This window comes from Triturus cristatus, chromosome 4_2 (assembly GCF_964204655.1).
Source record: "Triturus cristatus chromosome 4_2, aTriCri1.1, whole genome shotgun sequence".
In the NCBI taxonomy this organism is placed as follows: Eukaryota; Metazoa; Chordata; class Amphibia; order Caudata; family Salamandridae; genus Triturus; species Triturus cristatus.
The window spans coordinates 436061519-436084760 of NC_140586.1; the positions used below are offsets into that span (position 1 = coordinate 436061519).

The 23242-nt window shown below is 44.7% G+C and overlaps 1 protein-coding gene across 1 annotated transcript in view; it reads right to left on the reverse strand.

Annotated features, from left to right (window-relative positions):
* The window catches only part of LOC146834536 (deoxyribonuclease-2-beta-like), a 278688-nt gene that overhangs the window by 25262 nt on the left and 230184 nt on the right, over nt 1-23242 (reverse strand). The window contains exon 5 of the mRNA XM_085600118.1: nt 8112-8309. Coding sequence (XP_085456244.1) covers nt 8112-8309 — 198 coding nt within the window. The remainder of the gene's footprint in view (nt 1-8111; nt 8310-23242) is intronic.

Here is a 23242-nt window from a genome sequence, read left to right on the forward strand (position 1 = left end):
CAGTTTGGCCAAGACAAAACGGCTGTTGGAATCAGACTTTGGGAACCCGCAGCAGGCCCCCCTTCACTAGTAGGCCTCCGGATGGAGCCTGTGGGGGTACCCAAGTGACCCCCTTCCCAACCATGCACAGTGTGGGAGGCACCATGGGTTGCACATCAAAGGGTGCAAGATTTTCCCCACCCACCCCTTTTTTCAATGGGATCCTGGATTTTCATTCGGAACACAGGCTCCCATTGAAGTCAATGGGAGTCCGACCAAACTGACTCTTTAATTATCCGGACATATCATAATCGATCGGTAGGACACATCGAATCGTTCGGAAAGCATTCCTAACCCGATTATGGGTTCACTGACAGAATATCGACAACTAAAATGTCTCCATACCAGAATATCGAGTTATAAATATAGATGTAAAAAATATCGACATCCTCTATTTATAAGGTAAGTACAAAAATATCTGAAAAAAAATATGGATGTCATAAATATAGTTGTACAAAATATCGTTTTTTATATATATAAAATAAATTGATAAATAGTGAATATATTAAAGAATAAAATACATTTCTAAAAAATAAATTAGATTTAACATACATTTTAACAAATATAACAAATAAACTTAATTAAAAAAAGTTAAGCACACATATATAATAATTTATAAATATATATTTACATTAAAACAATTATTAAATTAATAATTTTAATGTATTTTATAATTATAAAATTAAATAAAAATGCAACAAATAAATATATATATATATATAAATATATATATATATATATTACCTACTGGCGGTCGCCAGTAGGTAGGTATAGTTAGGACCCTGTTTCCATAGGAAAACCGCAACATTCTATTTTGAATAACTTTGGCGCCGGTCGACGAATCCTCGCGAAATTTTCAAAATAGGTGGGGCGCTACGCTCCGCTCCTACCCTGAAAGTCTCTGGGGGATTCGTCAAGCGGGGGCTGAGATAAAAGGGGGGTCCCAAAACACGTTTTTCCCATGCATTTTTCCATAGGACCTTTAGACACAGCTACAGCCCGAACGGCTGAACAGAGTTCCTTGAAATTTGGCAGAGAGGTAGTCTACAGGTCAAGGAAGTGCCTTTTGTAGGTTTGGTGTAAATCTGTTCAGTAGATTCTGAGAAAATAGCCTTTAAATCAATATATATATCTGAGCCAGCTTACGGTGCGCTTACGGTGCGCTTACCGTACGCGTACGGTGACGTGCGCGAGCGCGATTCTGATTGGCTGTTAGATCTTAGTAAACATTCGAATCGGTCGAAACCAGGAAGCGGCGGCTGCCATTTTCTCTCTCGGACTCTGAGGGGGGGATGAAAAACAAAGAGAATAAACATGTAAAGGGACTGTTTAGACAGCTCCCAACCACCTCGGCTTGCTAAATGTGTCCCCACAGAACCCCCAAGGCCAAAAATTCATTTTTATTTTTTTACGAAAATTCGCCGATTACGCTTACCGTACGCGTACGGTAAAAAAATTAATAAAAAAAAAAATTATCCACACTCTCCCCACCCCGTGTGCAAATGGTGCCCGAAGGGCACCATTTGTGCATGGCATATTATATATAATTTAAACTGAATATAAATGTTTATCTTTCACAACGAAGCGCATAATATGTCCACCACGTGCGCACGGTGCGCGAAGTGCATCGAGCGTACATGGCCCATCCACGGCACTAACTGCGTAAAGTGCGCGCACGGTGCGCGAAGCGCACCGTGCGCGCACGGAACGAGCTGCGTTAAGTGGGCGCGCACGCCACGAATGGCGTAAAGTAACTTAGCATTTAAAAAAACGTACAAATTCACTGAAAAAACCATAGGTTTCACACACGTTATAGTTAGGAATTAGCATTTAAAAAACCTTGCAAATTCACTGAAAAAACCATAGGTTTCACACATGTTATAGTTAGCTGGACATTTTACTGATAAAAAACCAATGAAATTCCCCCGTTATAGTTAGTGCAGGCAACTATAACTCACGCGACCGCAATCCTCTGCTGATGACATATGTGTCTTTATGAAAAAAAATATTTGTAATATATGTATAGCTAAAATTTAATGGAAGAAGACATAGGCAAATAAGTGTCTAAATACAGTATTAGCATCAGCAGAGGATTGCGGTCGCGTGAGTTATAGTTGCCTGCACTAACTATAACGGGGGAATTTCATTGGTTTTTTATCAGTAAAATGTCCAGCTAACTATAACATGTGTGAAACCTATGGTTTTTTCAGTGAATTTGCAAGGTTTTTTAAATGCTAATTCCTAACTATAACGTGTGTGAAACCTATGGTTTTTTCAGTGAATATATATATATATATATATACACGCAATAACTTAAAATCTATATAAAAAACATTCTATTATAAGTTCCCTTATGCTGCTGACCCGTCAGTCAGTCAGTCAGTCAAATAAACTTTATTCGGCCACAAATGAACATAATAGCACATTTGCACACACCAAGAGTAAAAAGATAAAAACTATACAATACATAATAAAGGGCAGGTCCACAAATTCATGTATAATTGCTAAGTATGGGTCTCAGGACCCTTATATACAGATCTTCTGCGCTTTGATAGACCTCATTAAAGTGCATTCTGTACAGTACTAGCAATAATTAAAAACAATGCCTCCTAAAATACGACATTTCTAAGACCGGTTCAGTGCATTATGAAGGGCAGATACCCAAGTATGGGTCTCAAAGCACTTATATGCAAATTTTCAGCGCTTTCATAGAGCTCGTTAAAGTGCATTCTATACAGTACTAGCTAAAATAAAAACAATACCCCCTAAAATATAACATTTCTAAGACCGGTTCAGTGCATGATCAAATCTTTTCCTTCGCCATAGGGCGCCTGTTAAAAATCTTGCAAACCCAAAACATATCAAAGGTGAGGACAACATTCGCAGATATTTCAGAGCTGGCCTCACTTGTGCAAAATTACAGTATTTTAAAAGTAGTCAAATATATTTTATCCATAGATCATTATGAAATCCACATAAAAAACATAAAATATAGAAGAAGTTGTTCCGAGAAATCATCACAGGAGAAGGGCTTCAAGGCCCCTGGCTTAAAAAAGCCCTTGGGAAACGTGAGACACCAGTGAATGCAGTTAAACCTAAATCTAATTAAAAGAAAGCGATGGTGTACATTTTCAGTGTAAGACCAGAAAGGTTGTTCCAGGGTACCAGGACTCAATATTAAATATTGTCTTATGGTGGGTTTATTGAGTTCACTGTTTTCCCTTTCCACCGTCCTCCTTGCTAAAAATGGCCTTTTAATCTCTTTCAACTCTCTTTCAACTCTCCAGGGTACATCTGTGTCAGGTGTGTAAAGAGCTCAGGGCGCCCTTTATTCAGTAGCTGCTGTGAAATGTAACCTAGTCAAGGAACATCAGCAGCACTATCAAGCCTCATACAATCTTCTAAAACAAATTGGTTCAGGGTAGGGGTGGGGCTTGACCATATTTTTAACCACCGGATTAAGGGGGCCACTGCTATGCGATTGGAAATGTAGCCCTGCCCTAGTTCTTTGTGCACCATAAAAGAAGGTGTGCTGGGGTACAGCTAAATGTTTCCGCAGATATTTATATTTGGCCACCTGCAAATCGGCGGTCTCCTTATCGCTTCATACCTCGCTGCCATACGTGGCCATTGGTATGCATTTCTCATTATAGACCTTCAATAATGGTCGTAATGGTTTACTTCCCAATTCTCTGAGCCACCCATGACCCTTTGTGTCAAACAGAATGCCCAAATAAGGAAATGTAGCCACATTTGTCAGTTCTCCACCATTACATATGAGCGTGCGCTTGTCACGCTTTCTGTTACCGGTCGACATTATATGAGTCTTAGAGAAATTAATGGAGTGGTTAAGTGAGACCATAAAATCAATAAAAGTGTTTAAGAGTCTTTGCAGCCCCATTGGTGTCCTTGCAAGTCGAACTACATTGTCTGCATATAAGAGAACAGGGATGAGTTCAGAGCCTGCTCTAGGGATGTCTTTGCTAGCAGTTGGCAGAACAGCCCCCAGGTTGTTAATATATAAAGTAAATAAGACAGGGGCCAACATTCATCCCTTCCTCACCCTTCGTTAAACATCCCAGGATTCTGTAAGGGAACTATTTGCACTATATCTGGCCGAGGCAGTCAAATTTGAGTGTGACCAGTGCAAGAAGGCCACCAGATCGGCATCCATTCAAATTATTAGTAGTAAGGGCAATAGATTTGACCTATTCACTCGGTCAAAAGTCAACGTTAAGTCCATCAATGCCATGTGAAAACTACCACTTTTGGAGAGTGTATATTTGCCAATCATCATAAGTAGATTTATGCATTGGTCCACTGTCCCCATGCCTTTCCTGAAACCGTATTGCAGGTCTGAGATTACGTTGCTTGCGTTCAACTATATTGTTAAGCGATCTAAGATCACCTTCCCAAGGATTTTAGCAGCCAAATCTAGTAATGAAATTGGTCGGTAATAAGAAGGGTCATCCCTGGTGCCCTTTTTAAAAATGGGTAAAATAACAGCTGTGGGCCATGAGGGTGGTGAGCCGCCTCTTGTTGCAGCGTTAAATACCTTGGCTAGGATCTTTGCCCATGTCCCTGGATCGGCCTTGTAAAGATCCACAGGGACCCCGTCAGGCCTGGGGGCTTTTCGTCCAGATGTAGCCATAATGGCTTTCTGGCTCTCGACTACCCCAAAGGTTAGTGGACGCGTCTCTATACAGGGTTCCCATTGGGTAGCATTTTTCTCCAGGTCCACTCTTATTTAAATCTGCTCAAAATGGCACACCCATCTATCAGCAGGGATGCCACAATCTGTTCTTGTGCGGTGTTGATCCAGAAAAAAGGACTCTGTTTATAATCTTCCAGAAATTTGAACTGTTAGAAAAGACACTAACCTGATTCAGATCGTGCCACGCCTATTCCCATATCTTGTCTTTCCTTAGGTTTGTGGCCAATTTATAGGCTTTCCTACAAACCTTAATCTTTTCTTTATTCTTAGGTTTATGTTTTAAAACAATCGTTAGGGCCTTATGGGCTTACGGGAGTCTGCATCAAACCATTTTTCCCTCTTAGAGTCCCCTGTCCTTCCTCTTCCCGTCAGATTTTCTGCGATTTGCTTTACAAGGTTACGAAAAGCCCCTATTCCCACACTGTCCTTGGAATGGTTATCAAGACACAGTTTGATATCTTCTTCGCTCTCAGTGCATAGCTTAGCTAGAAAGGCCTCCGCATGGTACACGTTCTTAGCTGCAGGCATTTTAACCCACTGCGCTACCTTAGGATGAGTCAAAACTTATACTAGACAAACCTGTGGTCTCTTTCCAGGAAGACAATTAATCACCGGAATTATCATAACATTTTAATTGATGTCTGGAAATTGCTGAAGGCCAGGAACGCGGCAGCAGTTGCTTTTAAAATGATAAGATACATTCAAAAATGACGCTCCCACCCCAAGTCAACACCCGGTGCGGTCACACCGATCACACCGCCCTAGAGCCGGCCTTGGTCTATCCTCCCAGTCCTTAAGAAAAGGCACCATTGAACTCAGAAGTTTCACCAGTGGTGGCTCCTCCGCAATGGCGGAGGAGCGTCGCCCCACTGCCTGGCTCAGAGCCAGCAAATGTAAAATAAAAATATGTTCTTGCAACGTTTTATTTTGCATTTGTCGTCTCTTAGCCAGTGCTGTAGGGAGGGGCGGGGCTGAGGCATGGGATGGGGAGGAGGAGTGCTACATGCAATCAACTCCCTATGTGCTCATGTGTGTTTGGCCGGCCATCTCAGGCCGACCATTAAATGCATGCGCACTTAGGTTTCTCCAGCCCGGCTGCATTGAGCAGCTGGGCTAGAGAAACCCCCACAGACTCCCTGGCCTGAGCGAAGCGTCTTTCTAGCCCGTTCAGATCAATCCCTACGCTGTTCTGCAGCATGGGGATTGGATGGGAGTGTGTCCCTGGGACTGTTGGGACCTAGGAAGAGGAGAGGCAGCTCAAAGTGACGCTGGAGGCAGATGGCAGCTAAAGGTAAGGTTTTATTTTTTTTTAAATCGATTATTTCAAAATTTCTAACACCCCCACCGCACAACACTCGCACTCCCTCCATCCGCCTCTCCACCCTTTATTTGTGGCGGCCGCCACTGTGATTCACTTGTTGTTTATGGTCTGCCTGATGGAAGGTGATGCTTTTCTACCTTCCCTCGGGTTGAATAAGTGAAGTCAAACATTATTAAGTATTGTAGCTATCAATAGGTCTCAACTTTGGCAATTGTTTTAACAATAATTTACTGTATATACATTGCATATTTTACTCAAGTAAATCTTTGAATTTGTTAACATTTGTAAACTCTCTTGTGTTTAGTGGAATTTTCTATTGTAATTCAAATTTACTCTACTAAGTATTGACAAAGCCAGAGGTCTCTCTGCTCTACAAGGTTGAACTATTGAGTTTTCCAAACTACTTTGGACCTGTGTCTATTATCAGGGGGTTAGTTTGGCATTTCATAAAATCCATTAGCGGTGCCACAGCTCACCCGGCTTGAGGCGTGGCAGATATGGGAACTAAGGGGCCTATTAGGATGGCGGGCATCCTCGCGGTGTTGGGACAGGCTGCCAGACATGCGGCGGTCCCGCCCCACGAATTAGGATGCGACCACCACCCTGCGGTTGCATCCCTCATTTTAACATTGCAAACATGTCAAAATCGCATGCCTGGCATTTCCCTGCACCACGTGGCAGGCACCACGGAGTGCCTGCCACATGGTGCAGGGAACTGCAGGGGGGTACCATGGATACCCCCAAGTGCACCCCCAACCCCCACCCCCACAGGGGCCTGCAACGGACCCTTAAAGCCAAACACCGTCAGCCTTTCCATGGCAGCATCGCCGCCATGGAAAGGCCTTTCACCGCACACATCCTAATATGGCTGGCGGTGCCTGCTAGGCTGCGCCACCATATTAGTGGCCCACATCTGCCCGGCCAGCAATCGGAACGATTGCCGACTGGCGGAAAAGCGGCAGATGGACTTTCCGTCCGCCGCGATACCCCCCGCCATCGTAATATGGCAGGGGTCATTTCACGTTCCGATGGCATAACGGTCATCACTGCCGGCTCGGCGGTAGCGATTGTTACGCCATCGAATGGGCCCCTAAGTTGGATATACACCATGACACACTAACGCCCTAATGAATGATATATGTCTGATAACCATTGTGGAGTCATTTTGACAAGTTTTGGAAATGCATTCAGAAATGATCATTGTGAAATAAGAGAAACAACTTTTTAATGGTTTGTGCTTGTTCAAAACCAAAGGATAAAATATCAGCATTCAATTAATAATTTTGTAAAAAAGTAATCATGGAATAATCGAATAAATGAGATTCAGCTTTAGCTGCGTCATTGCAGTGCATGTGTGGGGCTACCATATTATGAAAAAAGCAGCTTGTGTTTTCCAAATGTGGGCCCAGTAAAGAAATTGAGGTATCCATCATGCACATTGACACATTTTCTAGGTATTCTTTTTCTTGAAGGAGTTTCTGTGGAAGGAAGGGGCCAATGGCAGGTATTATCTTTGCAAGAAGGATTGGGAGTAAGGTGTGGGATAATGGTGGATGTCCAGGCATTATATTTGGAAAAGGAACTAATGAGTGAGGTGTGAGTATGGCAGAACTCCAGGTGTTCTATTTTTTTAAATAAAATATTAAATGAGGGAGAGTGGGCCGCGTGGAGGTGGATTTCAGGAAATCAGATGCATATGTTTTAATGTATTCTTTGTAAAGAGGAGGTGGAGCAGATCATGATGTACATGTCTCCCTCAGGGCTCCTCACCCCTTATGCAGTTAATCTATGGTAAGAGTTTTCAGGCCACCGTGTGGTGGCATCCGCAGCATATACCTGCAGATGGGCAACAGTCAATAAAGAGGAGCTTTCCACCTCAGGGGTCCAAGGGACATCATAGGCTTCTCTCGCTCATTGTCTCTGATTTAATATGCTTTTGTATGTGATGTCATTAGACCTAGATTCGTCACTTACATTTATACCTGTATGTACAGAAATGATTCATGATGGTGACCAGACGTGGTTTGTTCTTCTTACCATCAATGAAGAAGTGGGATTTAGCAAAGTTCACAAACAGTTCTCCTTCGGCTGACTGGAGCTTCACAATGCTCTTTCTCGGTACCCAAGGCTGGTGGGAACCAAGGCAAATTTTCTGCAAATGTATCAACTCTTGTTGAAAGATTTGAGGTATCGAGCAGTTGTAGACCTTTGGATTGTACAATAATAACTGTCTTGCTATGAAAAGGAAATAAAAATAGGCACATTAAACAAGCAAAAAAAACATATCAGTTATAAAAAGAAGCTCTACATAGATATGCTGAATGCTAAAGCAAACAAACTCTTTTCACATTTTTTCTCTGAGGTATTGGATTCTCTTTGAATTGTTGTTTACATAACACCAACGGGCTTCTGAAATAAATAGTCCTATATCCCTGCTCATGTACGAGAAGACCTAATCTGGAGGGAAAGAGCAACATTGTCTTTTAAAAATGCACATTTAACAGAGGGTAAAGACTGTTTCTCTGGTGTGGGTACTCAGTAGGTAAAACAGCGCCACCGAGAGTGTCCTTCTTTTTAGGTCTCGCCTACGCAGCGCGCATGCGTTGCATAGGCAAAAAGACTTTTTGCAATTGATTCACTATTCGCCCTTAAAACGTGCACGCGTTCCATTGCCTTCAATGGCAACGCTAGCACATTTGGCGATTCCCTTGCGGCAGCGAGCTTTGAAACCATATGTTTGTAATTAACTTGCAAACACATGGTGCCCCTGGCTCGCTCCCGCAAGGGAAACGCTTTGTGTGCCTCCCACGTTCCCCCACTTGTGAGTGCGAGGCGCGCGTGCTTGTTTTTCTTTCCAATGCTTTTCTGATTTCACGTCTTGGAACCGATTCTCATTCTGATGTCAGGCAGCGGCAGGGGAGCTGTAAATAAAGTTTAAAGCACTTTATGTGTATTGCCAGCACAAATCACATCAGGATGTTTTTGTTAAAGTGACTTTTCATTTTGTTAGTGCTTCTTCGAGGAGGAAAACTTTGGCAGTATTGTTGAAAGTAAACTTCTGACTTGATGTCGCAGAATGTAGTTCCTGTTGGCGGTCGATGTGAAACACTTTAAATGTATTTTTGAAAAACAAATGTTTTACCTCTGTGATTGGAAAAAAACATTAATTTTTTTTCACGAAGCATTAAATCCAATCTAGTCGTAAATAGTTGTCGTAATAAACTGTGCTTTTTCTAATACAGTTAATCGATTCGTTTTAATTAAAAATGTTTCCTGCTTTTATAAATTGCAAAATGTACTCTTTGTTCAAATTGTTTAACATTCGCAGAAAGTTTCGTGTTTTTTTTTGTTCCTTGTCCGGTTTTGCCGTAAGTCTTTTGATTTTACTTTCAATAATTGCAAATACCCCCTGCTACCATTTATATTTCATGCACACATATTTGTAATACGAATTGTTTAGACTTGAAACACGAATCTGCATATCAGATATTTCTGTGTTTATAGACTGATGCGACTAGGACGCACGACTAATGAAGTTTAACAACACCTTCCCTAAAGTTCAGAGAGAACGAAAAAGTTGTGGAACTTCACCAAAATATTATTAACTTGGTGTAGAAGAGAGTCGGGTTTTTACAAAAAAACGTTTACCTTTCAACATCGCTAGAGTATTTTTTCCGGACAAATTGAAAGGTTCAAGGGTAGACCCAGATCGTAAATCCAATTGTATCCCGAGACCGGCCCCCAGGTCGATTATATGCTGTGTTTTCAAAATCGTAACTACGTTATGTGTAACACCACCGCCAGTATTATAACTAACATTGTTCAATAAATTATACTCATTTGGTAGAAGCATGCACGACACGCACAAATGCAAAGTTAACCATGTACAATTTTCAAATAAAAATTATTATAACTAAAAAAACAACAACAAAAGCGGTCTAACGAAATAAAATATTGCAACTATTAATAATGAACAGCAACAAAAAGGAACATACGGGTATATTATAAATATGTGCATATGTGTACAATAACATTATTATATTGTATTTCAAAATAAAATTATGAATACAAAATAATATATCCATTGACATATGTCTTTTCACTTGACCGTTTGAACCAAAGGGCAAAATCCCTCACAGTAGACCTAATAATTTCGGTAGCAAATGTTCCAATTTCTTGGCAAAATGTGGTCTACGACTTTGCCTCGTTAATAAAACTTTTACCTCCTATTCACAAAACAAAAGAGTCCCATCCAGTTGTTTGTGCTCTGGGTCCCAGCGCCCCCTCCTCCGCCCCCTGCTGCTCCCCTGGCCCCCGCTTCACCAACGATTTCTGTTTTCTTTGGAGGCAGCTAATACTGACAGGGATTTAGGGCCGAGACTGCCATGCCAATCAAAGTATGCATGGCAAAAGGAGCAGGCCAGCTGGATAACGCTCTCCAAGACCCTCGGTCTGGGCCAAGCTCCCAGCCTGAGGAAGGGTGCACTCACCCCAAGAGAACGGGTGTACCCCCATTACCATAGTATCCACAAACATCCCAAAGCTACCACCATCACTCTGTCTCCCCAATCCATTCTTCCACTAAAACATTTCACCCATCCGCCATGTCACATCTCTTCACGCCACTCTGGGGGCAGGGTCGCCCCTGTCCTTCACCACAATCCTCGGTCTGAATGAATCTCCCATCCGCCATGTTTCCCCCTACACCCGACAGCGATCCAGGTGCCCCTCTGCCCCCTCTCATCCCCACACACCCCACAGGTAGCAAGCAGAGTGCACTCCGTCTCCTCTCCGCAACCCTTGATCTGAATCCAGCCAAATCCCCACACGCACTGCAGAGAGCAGGGATCACTATTTCTCTCCATGCAAGTCAATGCCTAATGTTCAATTATGAACATAAACCCCAGCGAATGTGGCGTAACAACCAGAGCTGTCGACTTTGGACCTGGGGAAGCGGTTCGAGTTGTTGGTTCAACATCCTGTGATTCTTGGGGTAAATTACTAATCTCGCCCTGCTTCCAAAAAAGTGAATGTGTTTTTTGTGCGATTTAACTGGTGCTCATGGAAAGCGCTCCAATACATTCGGTCGAGTTCGTGCTATATAAAAGTGCAACAAAAAAAAAAACGTTTGGTTGCAGCTGACAAATGCCCTTGTGCAAGTAATTGCTTCTTCGCTACATTGCGTCCCGCAAGTGATTTATTTTACAGAGAAGAAATACTTATGATGCGTTTTCGAAACGTTTTTCCAGGTCTGACTAATGTAGTAAAGCATCTGGAAGCTGCTTTAGCCCCCCCCTTTTTAGGTCTCGCCTGACCCAGCGCATGCGCTGGTCTGGTGAGACATTTTGGGAGGGCTCCAAAAAGTGCTACCAGGCCAGCCTAGATCTACAGGGCATGTGCGCTGGCGCGCACGTCGCGCTTTACCGGGATTACTCTCACTTTCGCGGCCGCTTTGACGTTTGATCGATTGCGATCACTTTCCCGGCCGCAGGGCCGCTTTGATGTTCTCCGTGAGGCTTCAATAGATTGCAGCAGTTAAAACAAGCATTGGCATAGCCAATAGGTTTCGCTTTTGGGACCTTATAAATGTTTAGTTATGCAACTGTTGCATGGCTAAACACTTATAAGGTCCCAAAGGCGAGACCTGTTGGCTATGCCAATGCTTGTTGCGTTTGTTAAGCAGTCTTTGGCCACAGCCAAGCTGCCTTGGCATGTTGCACCAGAATGGTGATGTAGCGCTTAAAGGTTGAAAGTCGTAGGGGTGCGTTATATTCACTGTTAGTCGGCACCCGCATATAGTCTAATGTACTCAGGTATTATGTGTGCGAAATGTATCCAGAAATGTATAAGCTGTATCGATTTAATTTAGAAGTGTTAGCTATGTACAAGCATATTGTGAATGTATTAGAGAAATGCATAGAGTTTAGTTTATTTGAACACGATGTGATGTTAAAAACGTGTAGTTTAGAATGCGTGTCTGTAGACTGTTTAGCTTGACCACACATGAAAGAAAGACGTAAATGTCAATACTGTGATTTAGACATGCTTGTGTAACCGAAGTAGTGGCCAGAATTCGCATATATCGTTGAGGCGAAAGGCCTGGTATTTTCTTATGTTAGCCGAGCACGGTGTCTGGGACTCAAGGCCAAGCGATGGACGATGGAACTGGACAGCGCTCTGAGGAAAATTACTGAAAGACGACCCCACTGAAGAGGAGGTGCAAAAGGGCGTGTTCAGGGACTTGGGGTTCTGTATTAGGGAAAGCGCCCCGAGGGTGGAAGCAGAGAACAGAGCAGCCCAGAGCAGAGGAGAGCCAGGCGAAGAGCTAGAGGGGGCAAATTAGAACAAGCTCTCTAAGTGAAGACTTCTTAGGAAGTTTCACTCTGACACCTTTTACTCGATTGAGGGTCTCAAGGGATTGCTAAGTAGGGATGTCATCTAGTACAGAGTAGGGGCAGAGATGGTATGGTCCAGTGTCCCTAATATCGACATTGGCTTGGTAGTTTTCTACCTCATGCTTTTAGAGATTGTGCTTTTAGTTATTTTTAGCCGTATGCGGATTCTTCGTAGAGTAGCATTTGTGTTAGTGCCTATGTACTTGTTGTGCCTCGTATTGAGGAGTTTGTATCTTCAAATCTTTATGCTGATAATAAAAGCCAGAGAGCCAAGAGATTAAGTCTCGAGTCCTTGATTATGACAAATTGCGGACAGCATTTTCTGATAATTGTGTTTATTCCCTCCACGCTATTGGGCAAGTAAAAAGTTCCATCCGACCAGAGTGGGTTCTAGTAGATAATTGCGAGATACTAAAATGGGCCGGAGCAGTTGGTAGCAGAGACGGATGGTTACTTCCGATAGCGAGGGACGATTAGATTAGATAAGGATAAGTGATCCTTGAGGCCCAAAAGACGATAAGTGATGGTGAATCATCAGATGGCGAGCAGCAGACGGCAGCAGACGAGCATCGACGGCGAGTAGCAGTGCGGCAGGAAGCAGCAGTTCCAGGAGTGAGTATGAACAAAATGAGATGTTGTAGATTGCGGTGTTGATTTGTTGTGTGATGTCTTGCGGAGTTGATGTGTATGTCGTGTGATTGTGAGATCAGGCTGTGAGCGCGTGCAGCCCGGGAGTTGTGGTGTAGAAGACACCTGAGATAGATTTTGTTGACCACCCAAAGGAGATCGTGAGGTACCATCGATCACCTGGACCGAGATAGGGGGAGCGAACGTGTGTGTGTATGGCAACTTAACGCTGGTCGTGGGTTGGTGTGTGTGGATCGGAGTGTTAGTAACCTATCAGTGGCGATCTTTCTGGCCGGACGGGGGCAGACGGTCGCCAATCGAGGTCAACAAGGTCGAGAGACTGTGGACGAACAGTCAGAGGCTGTGGACGGACAACCAGAGAAGTAACTTAATCGGTTATTTCAGTGTATGAATGGGACGAGAGTAGGCGTGAAACGTGTCTGGAGAAGGGAACTGCTGCGAACGAGGGAAGGTGACGTCAGAGAGTGCCGCGCTGTGATAGGCCGGTTGGTGTGAGTCGCGCTGCTATTGGAGGTTTTAAGACCAAGAAGCAGACGGAACGCGAGATCGAATTTGCTTGCCATGAAGTGTCTTAGGGTTTTGCGAGAATTGTGTAGAGGCGATAAGTATGTGGTTACTCGGAAGGGAGAAGAAGCCCCTCCCGAGGATACCCCAGCACATTACATGGCAAAGAACGTGGGGTTACATACTATAGTTTGGATTGAGAATTGGCATAAGATTACGCAAGGTGAAGGAGAATTAGCTTTCCCGAGGTATGGCTCATTTAGACTAGCGGTGCTGTACCAGCTGAAGTCGGTGATGGGGTCCTTAAGACCCTTGCCAAGACGAGCACAGTTTGAAGCATTACATGCGTGGATTAGAGCAGCGCATGATAAGGAAAAGGGAAGGAGTCAGGAAAGGATGAGAAAATCGATCAGGGCATTTCAGGATGCCAAGTGGGACGCAGCGGAGAAAAGATGGAGAGTGCAGACAATTGAGGAAGAGAAACTGTATCCCTTATTAATAGATTCGACGGGGATAAGGCATGTGAAAGCACAGGATGAAGAGAGTGACTCCGATGACGGAGTATTGCAGAGATTGTTAGACGAAAGACCACCTCCTTACAATCCAGAAGAAATAGATGACAGGTGGGGTGAGAGAGGGGAAACTCGAAGGGTGACAATACAACCCGAGACTCGAGTAGAAGGGTTGGTCTCGTTGGGAACAGAGAGTCCACGGAGTCAGTCCGAGGCTAGTGGGAGGATTGAGAGAGAGATGAGGTTACCAGATGCATTGAGGGTACCGGTCACCATATGACCGATTGTGTCAATTTATAGTCCGGAATCGGAGGAAAGGGAGAGGTCCGAACAGGTAGCAGAAAGATCGAGGAGAGAAAGCGAGGAAAGTGGGTTGGAAGGGACAATGACCCGACCTCCAAGCCCTGTACAATGGAGTACACCATTGGTAGCGGTGTCAGATACATCTAGGGGCGAAGAGGACCAGAGACTGGTGAGGCCGAAGAATCTGATGGAGTCGAGATCAGATTTACGGTCATGGGTACCGTCAGAGAGGCATCTGAATCCGAATGTGGTTCAATCGGAGAGAGCTCGGGATAACTTTAGGAGTTACTCTGCTCCTATAGAAGCACCGGAAGAGAGGAGAGAGAAGGAGCCGGAATGTGAATATGATGAGGGACGCGGAGCAAGTTGTCAGGTGTTGAAAGGAGCCTTGAGAGCAGGGATGTTGGACATAGTCAGACTCAAGGCTGAGGTGGATGAAATAGTCTATGGAAGCCTACCGCTTGAGAGAATAGTAACATACAATCCGGATGAGCTGTTCTTTATAGCGAAAGATGTGACTCGTAAAGCACAAATCGCACACGAAAAATTGAGAGGATTGGCGAAAGAGTATGACGTGGATTTATCCAAGACTAGGGCGTTGCAAGGAAATCATAGGATGCATTATACCGAGCGAGAGCTGGAGGAGAAAAGGGTTGTTGGATTAAGGTCACATACTAGAGAACTGATTTTAGCCATGCGGCCATGGCTGATGCTTGAGAAATGGGAAGAGAAATGGTCTAAGAAAAAGACCTCTAAGGGAGCGGAAGGAGGAACTCCGGGTGAAGGGTTGCTATTGGCAAAGACCTTCCCATTGAGGGAAGTGGCAAATGGAGGCTATGTGCATGTACCATGGAGCAGGGGGGATTTGGCATCATTCACGAATGATTTTCCCAGGCTCAGGGAGAAGCCTGCAGAGTGGTACAAGCAAGTTGAGCGCTTTGTTAAGATTTCGAAGGTATTATGGATCGATCTGAATACCTTATTTGATATTGTGGTTCCGGGAGATCTGTGGAACGCATGCAAGGTTGCCGTTGATTGGCCGGACTATGAGCCTGATAGGAACTCGATTACCAATGGTCCGTCGCCCGCGGTGATGAGGCTGTATGATAAGGTAATTACCTGGTTGAAATCGAAGGTTTCACCCCAAGACATTGATTGGGTGAAAATAGACAGGACAGTGCAGGAGCCAAAGGAGACAGTACATGAGTTTTATGAGAGACTTTTGAAGGCTTTCAAGCAGTACAGTGGTCTAGACGAGTTAGTGACGAAAGATATGGGACAGTTTGTTTCTAAGTTCGTGCTGGGTTTGAAGCCCGAGGTTAGTCTTATGATACAACAGCATTTGATTTGTTGGCAGAATAAGCCCGTGGATGAAATCTTGCGGTACGCTAGGTATTGCACAGATGAGATTGAGTCGAAGCACAAGAAGATGAAAGATAATCTATTGCTCATTCAGATGCAAGCTGCTCAGGGACCGCCAAATGGGGGTCCAGTGGTAAGGAGACAGGGAAACTATCAGACAGGGAATCAGAACGTGCAGGGTCAGGGAAGGCCGAGGCCCGTAGACCCTAGGACGGGCATAGATGTAGCGATACTGAAAAAGACGACTGCTTGTCACCAGTGTCACCAGGTGGGACACTGGAGGCGCGAGTGTCCCTTGAACCCCTATAATCAGCCACAGATGGAGGGAGGAATAGTTCAGGTCCCTGGGGCGGAACAGGTACAGACGGTGACTACACCGAGAATGATGCAAGGGGGGACCGGCATCCCGCAAGTGCAGATTCCCCAGCCACCCAGGATACAGAACATACAGCAGGGAGCTCGAACTTATTTGCAGATGCCCATGTTTGAAGTAAGCGAGGGGAAGGATATGGATTTGCTGGCTCGGTTGAGTTTAGGCCAAGATGATGACTGCATACTTAGGGCCATTTTAGAGGTAGATCAGAGAGGACCCTTTGTGGAAGCAGAACTCGACGGACACCCTACTACCTTTTTGGTTGATACGGGGGCTACCAGGTCAACTATAAGATCAGCAGTAGTTCCGGGTGTAGCCCTTTCTGGAGAAAGCATACAATTGGTTGGAGTGGCGAACAAGAGGCTAGTTAGCCCCTTGACAGAACCGATTCCAGTCAGGATAGGAAACTTTAGGGATCGACATCAGTTCGTGGTGTGCGATTCTAGTCCTGTTTGTTTGTTGGGAAGAGACTTATTGTGCAAGCTCAATTGCACAATCTACTGTACCCCGAAAGGAGTAGAGGTACAGACAAGGGATGATGACGCGACCTTTAAGGTTACAAATCAGCGGGTGTGTGTGGAAATGTACCCATCTTTGACCGTGGAGGAGCTTCCACATGACTTGAGGGAGTCAGTATCAACTGACGTGTGGGACCTAAGTGGAGAGGAGAGTGGCTTAGTCAGGGGAGTGGAACCAGTAAAGATACAGGTTAAGCCAAACGCGGAATTCCCAAGAACCCCTCAGTATAAACAATCACCTGAAACGATTGCAGGGATTAAACCTGTGATCGAGTCTATGATTAAGCAGGGAATACTGGTGGAGATCATGGGTAGTCCATGCAATTCGCCCATTATGGGACTGCAGAAACCGAGTGGGAAGTTCAGGATAGTGCAAGATTTGCGGAAAATAAACGACATAGTCGTTCCATGTTGTCCAGTGGTACCGAATCCATCTGTGATACTGTTCCAGATTCCATGTGAAGCTGAATGGTTTACAGTGATTGACTTGTGTCAAGCATTTTTTTCGATTCCCCTACATGAAGAGAGCAGATTTCTTTTTGCATTTAGACTAGAAAACCGTGTATTAACGTGGTGTCGTATCCCACAGGGGTATACGGAGAGTCCATCGATTTTTAATCAGCTCCTAAAGAAAAATCTTGAAAGTCTTGTGTTGCCACAAAACTCTGTTTTGGTGCAATACATTGATGATCTGCTTGTTGCGTCAAAGACAGAAGACGCTTGCAGAACTGATACGATTGCGCTGCTGAACTTCTTGGGAGAAAATAGTCACAAGGTGTCCCCAAACAAGCTGCAATACTGTTTACCTGAGGTACAGTATTTGGGGCACAGAATTGAGAAGGGTAAAAGGAAGGTGTCTCCAGATCGCATTGATGCGATTCTGAGAATGCCAGTTCCCTCGACGCAGAGGGAAGTTAGAATGTTTTTGGGAATGGTGGGCTATTGCCGCCAGTGGATCCCAAACTTTTCTTTTGAAGCGAAGCCTTTACAGCGGCTGACGCGAAAGGATGTAAGTGATCCGGTACCATGGGACGACGACTGTTTGAAATCATTTCTGAGGCTGAGAGAAGCCTTATGTAGCGCTCCTGCGTTGGGAATGCCGGATTACAACAAGGCATTTGCATTGTTCTGCTGCGAAAGAGAAGGTTGCGCATTAGCAGTGTTAACCCAGAATCATGGAGGTGTCCGTAGACCAGTTGCCTATTTCTCAGCTACCCTAGATCCGGTAGCTTCTGCGTTGCCCGGATGTCTCAGATCCGTTGCGGCAACAGGTGTCAGCATCGAGAGATGTGAGAGCATTGTGATGGGTCATCCTCTTACTGTACATGTGCCCCATTCTGTTGAATTGTTGATGACTAGGACTAAAACACAGCACCTCACGAATAATAGGCTGACTCGTTATGAGCAAGTCATTCTTGCAGCTGATAATGTGATATTGAAGAGGTGTGCTGTTTTAAATCCTGCTACATTGTTACCTGTTCCAAATATAGATGATAATGAAGATTGTGAGGACCATGATTGTCTCGACGTTACTGAACTGTGCACCAAACCGAGACCAGACATTGTCGATGAACCGCTCCCAGTTTCAGATGAGATCTTCTTCGTGGACGGTTCATGTTTAAGAGACAGTGTCGGTCGATTGAGAGCAGCGTTTGCTGTATGCACCATCACAGGGGTGGTTGAAGCCGCTTGTTTAGAAGGAGTACACTCCGCACAGGTGGCTGAGCTCATTGCTTTGACTCGTGCCTGTTTGGCAGCCGAGAAGATCCGTGTAACGATTTACACGGACAGCCAATATGGGTTTGGTGTGGTTCATGACTTCGGACAGCTATGGTCCCAGAGAGGGTTTATGACGCCTTCAGGTTCACCCATTAGAAATGGTGATTATGTGCGGAAATTGCTTGAAGCATTGCAAGGTCCCGATGAAATTGCTGTTGTTAAATGTGCTGCTCATACGAAGGGAAATTATTTTGTTTCATTGGGTAACAACTATGCCGACGAAGTAGCCCGGTTTTGTGCAGAGCAGGGATGCAATTTCACGGAGACTCATATTGAGGAAACTGAGGAGAAAACGGTGTATGATCAGATGTTAGCAATGGCAGACTCATGGGAGGAACTGAAACAGCTTCAGGAAGGGGTTTCTGATCAGGAGCGAGACAGTTGGATACGAGCTGGATGTGAGAAAGGAGATGTGGATATATGGGTTTCGAATGATGGACGGGCAGTGTTGCCGGAAGGTTTGTTGAATCCCATGGCGAGGTTGATACATGGTGCTGTACATCTTGGAAGAGACGCAATGATGAGAGTGTTTTGTCAGATTTGGTACAACCCGAAGTTTCGGGCAGTGGCTGAAACCGTGTGCCAGAGGTGTGTCACTTGTCAACAGATGAACGTAGGAAAGAGGACAGCTGTGACGTTGAGTCACATAGGGAGGTCAGGAGGACCTTTCAATAGGATGCAACTGGATTTTGTTGAAATGCCGAAGTGCAATGGGTTGAGGTACATATTAGTGATAGTATGTGTCTTTTCCAGGTGGGTGGAGGCATACCCTACACGCAGATGTGACACACTCACGGTAGCAAAACTACTATTGAGAGAACTCATTCCAAGGTACGGGTTCCCGACGTCCTTTGAATCGGACAGAGGATCTCATTTCCACAGTGAAATCATGAAGCTGCTTTGTGCTGCCCTAAATATAGATCAGAGGTTACATTGTAGCTATAGACCAGAAGCTTCAGGGATAGTGGAGCAGGTGAATGGAACTCTGAAGGCGCGGATGGCGAAGGTGTGTTCGTCAACGTCCCTGAAATGGCCTGACGCATTACCTTTGGTCCTTATGAGCCTCCGAAGTGTGCCTGATAGAAGAACTGGGTTGTCACCCCATGAAATCCTCATGGGGAGAGCGATGCATTTGCCTGCGATACCTGCCACTGCTCTGATAAATATCACTGATGATATGATCCTGGACTATTGTAAAGGCCTTGCTGACGTGGTCCGTTCTGTGTCTCAGCAGGTGCAGACAGCAACGGTTCCAGCTGCGAGTGACCTGTGCCACGACTTATGCCCAGGCGATTGTGTCCTAGTCCGAAAGCACGTGAGGAAGAGTTGTCTGGATGCTAGGTGGTGAGGCCCGTTTCAAGTGATCCTCATCACGAACACAGCAGTAAAGTGTGGAGGTTTACCGAACTGGGTGCATGCTTCCCATACCCGTAGAGTTCCAGCACCCTTGGAAGATACAGCCCCTCTCGAGAACGTAAACCCAGCTGAGGTGGTCGAGCCATCTGAGAGGGTAAGTCAAGCTGTAAGGGTTGCTGAGGCAGCTGATGGTGCACTGAATCAAGCTGAAGGAGAAAGTGAGAGAAGCACTGACCCAGAAACAGGAGAAGGAGCAAGAGGTGCAGTGGGCAGTGCAGAATTGAGTTCTGCTGAGGAAGAAGAGATCAGTGCACAGGGTAACGAAGGGAAGACCGGAGGGGCCACAGAAGCTGAAAGGGTTTGGCCCGCAAGACAGAAACGGGTAAACCTCAGGTTGGCGCCGGACACCGATCTTGCACCAGTTTCGGAAGAGCCAGAAGAAGAATCAAGTGACGAGGAGCATCCTCAAGGTACCCTGAGGAGGTCAAGGATAACTAGAGTGCCAAGTCGGAAGTACGCTTCACCAGAGTGGGCATATCCAGTGACTGATGCCAGGTCTACCGAGCACGGGAAGATTGAGGTCGATGACATTGGTCAACAGTGTCCCACTCCAGAGAGTGGAAGTGTTGCTGAAAGTTCCGGGATTGGAGATCGAAGGAATTCTGACTATCCACATTCCGAGTCCACCATTTCTGAGTGTCATTCGAGGCATGATCTTGGACAATTTGGAGTTCCCGACGTTCACAGCTGTGCCAGATCCACAAGAACTGATCATCCTTAAGCTCGAGATATTGCAGGGGGTCCTGGAACTGTTGGGACCAGCAGTTATGTTGGACTGATTTGAGAGGGTTGCAAGCAGGGAAGACGAAAACTTAGATCCAAGTGGAAGAAGAATAAAATTAGGGACTTTCCGTTGTAGAACGAAGAAAAGTTAGGGAGGTTTTGCCAAAGTTTACGAAAGAGACATTAATGAGAAAGAGACTTACCATTTCAGAGACTGTATTGGACATTGAGTATATTCCGAAGATGGCAGATCCTGCAAACACACATCGTAGGGCTAGATTGATAATAGGCACATTGGTAGGAGTTGTGATAGTCACTATATTTGCAGTAGTGATAAGTTCATACATGGTGGCTCACAGGCAGGAGGGGAAGGTTCAGGGAACCCCTACACCCATTACCCCAGGACAGAGAGGTGTCAGTATCAGAGAACAGGGAACATCAAAGTTAAGGGAAGATCGCAGACTCCACATGGATTTGTCAAAGGGTGATTTTAAGCTTAATGCTTACGCAAAGTTGTTGTACGAATATGTTGATGCGATGGATGTGAAGGATTGTTATGTGTGTATGCAGTTGCCTGCTTCAGTGGATGAAGGTATCAAGTATCATCATCTCCCATTGACCTATGGGATTTCTTGTAGTTTATTGCTCAGTTTATTTTACGACAGGAGGCAGTTCGAGTATTTCTTTTCAAATTTTGATACAGTACTTCCTGAAGTTCCAGCAATCAAGCATTTGAATAAATACGATTATTATAAGAAAGAGGACAGACTCCTGAAGTATTTTAGACCTACTGTGAAGTTGGATACTGCGCATGCTCACAGGCATAACCTGACATGTGCGTTATCTGAAACGGAGAAGAAATTCATTGACCAAGTAGAGGACAGATATAGACAGTTGACCCAGACACGAAACACCGGAGATAGTCCAGTAGATTGGACTGAGGAGGAGAAAGCTCACAAGTCCAAGGGAAGCTATGGACCAATAGCATTAGATGAGGTGCAGAAAGGGAATTTGTGTATTGGGCGGCCTCAATCGGCCACGGAGAAGGTTGCAGTAGGACATAGCACTTGCTCACAGACTTTCACTATGGAGGCTTCTGTTAAGGACTTTATGCAAGGTCCAGTAGAGGTGATTCCGACGGTGTATTATGTATGTGGAAAGAATGCTTATGTCAGACTACCTGCAAATTGGTATGGCATTTGCTACTTGGCTATTATATTCCCGAAGATTTATCACACGGAAGATTTGGAGTTGTTAGAGACGAGACAACATTCTAGGAGACGCAGGGCTGTGAATACAGGTGCAGTGATTGGGGATATATATGGAGCAATGATACCTAGTATGGGTGTGGTGTTGAATGACGTGAAGATCAGGAGGTTGGCGACTGTAGTTGATGAGCTGTCTATGAATACGGCAAGGTCTTTGTTGTTGGTGGCTGGAGAGATGTTGTCGATACGAAATATGGTTATGCAGAATCGCCTTGCGTTAGACGTGTTATTAGCCAAGGAAGGCGGAGTCTGCAAATTATTGAAGGTTCAAGAATGCTGCACATATATTCCAGACAATACGAAGGAGTTAGGGAAGTACATAGACAACATCACAACTATTCACAAGGAAATTATGGATTTGACGGAGGAGAATGTGTGGGAAAAGATTGGACAAGGATTTGGAAGAGTGGGAATGTGGTTCGCGAATTTAGGAAGAGGATTTCTTGGATCAGTGTTGAAGCCGATTATCATTGCAGTTGTTTGTGTGATTTGTTTGTGGGGATGCGTGAAAGCGTGGAAGTGGTATCAAGGAGGCAAGGTTGAAAGAGCTCTTAGAGCAAATGAGAAAAGGATGGCGAAGTTTCAGGAGCAGCAATACGAGAGTCTTAAGAGAATGGAGGGAGTTCGACATGGCAGAGTCATGACCAGTACGGTTTAAATCAGTTCTAAAGAAGAAGATTGTAGTGGTGTGTTGACAGATGTCATCAAAGGGGGGAACTGATGTAGCGCTTAAAGGTTGAAAGTCGTAGGGGTGCGTTATATTCACTGTTAGTCGGCACCCGCATATAGTCTAATGTACTCAGGTATTATGTGTGCGAAATGTATCCAGAAATGTATAAGCTGTATCGATTTAATTTAGAAGTGTTAGCTATGTACAAGCATATTGTGAATGTATTAGAGAAATGCATAGAGTTTCGTTTATTTGAACACGATGTGATGTTAAAAACGTGTAGTTTAGAATGCGTGTCTGTAGACTGTTTAGGTTGACCACACATGAAAGAAAGACGTAAATGTCAATACTGTGATTTAGACATGCTTGTGTAACCGAAGTAGAGGCCAGAATTCGCATATATCGTTGAGGCGAAAGGCCTGGTATTTTCTTATGTTAGCCGAGGGCAATAGGCCAAAAAGGATTTATTCCAGTAGAGGTTTTAGGCTGTAGTAAATTGCAAAGTTAAAAGTTCCGAAGTATGTCTGCCTTGCATGATCTCACCCCAGGTGCAAGGACAGTTGCTCGTTAGTAGAAAAGTTCTTTGTTCACGAATTGTCTTATGTAGTTAAAGCCAGACATGGGAGTGCATTGGAATGTGCCAATCGTAACTCCTAGTGCGGACGGTGTCTGGGACTCAAGGCCAAGCGATGGACGA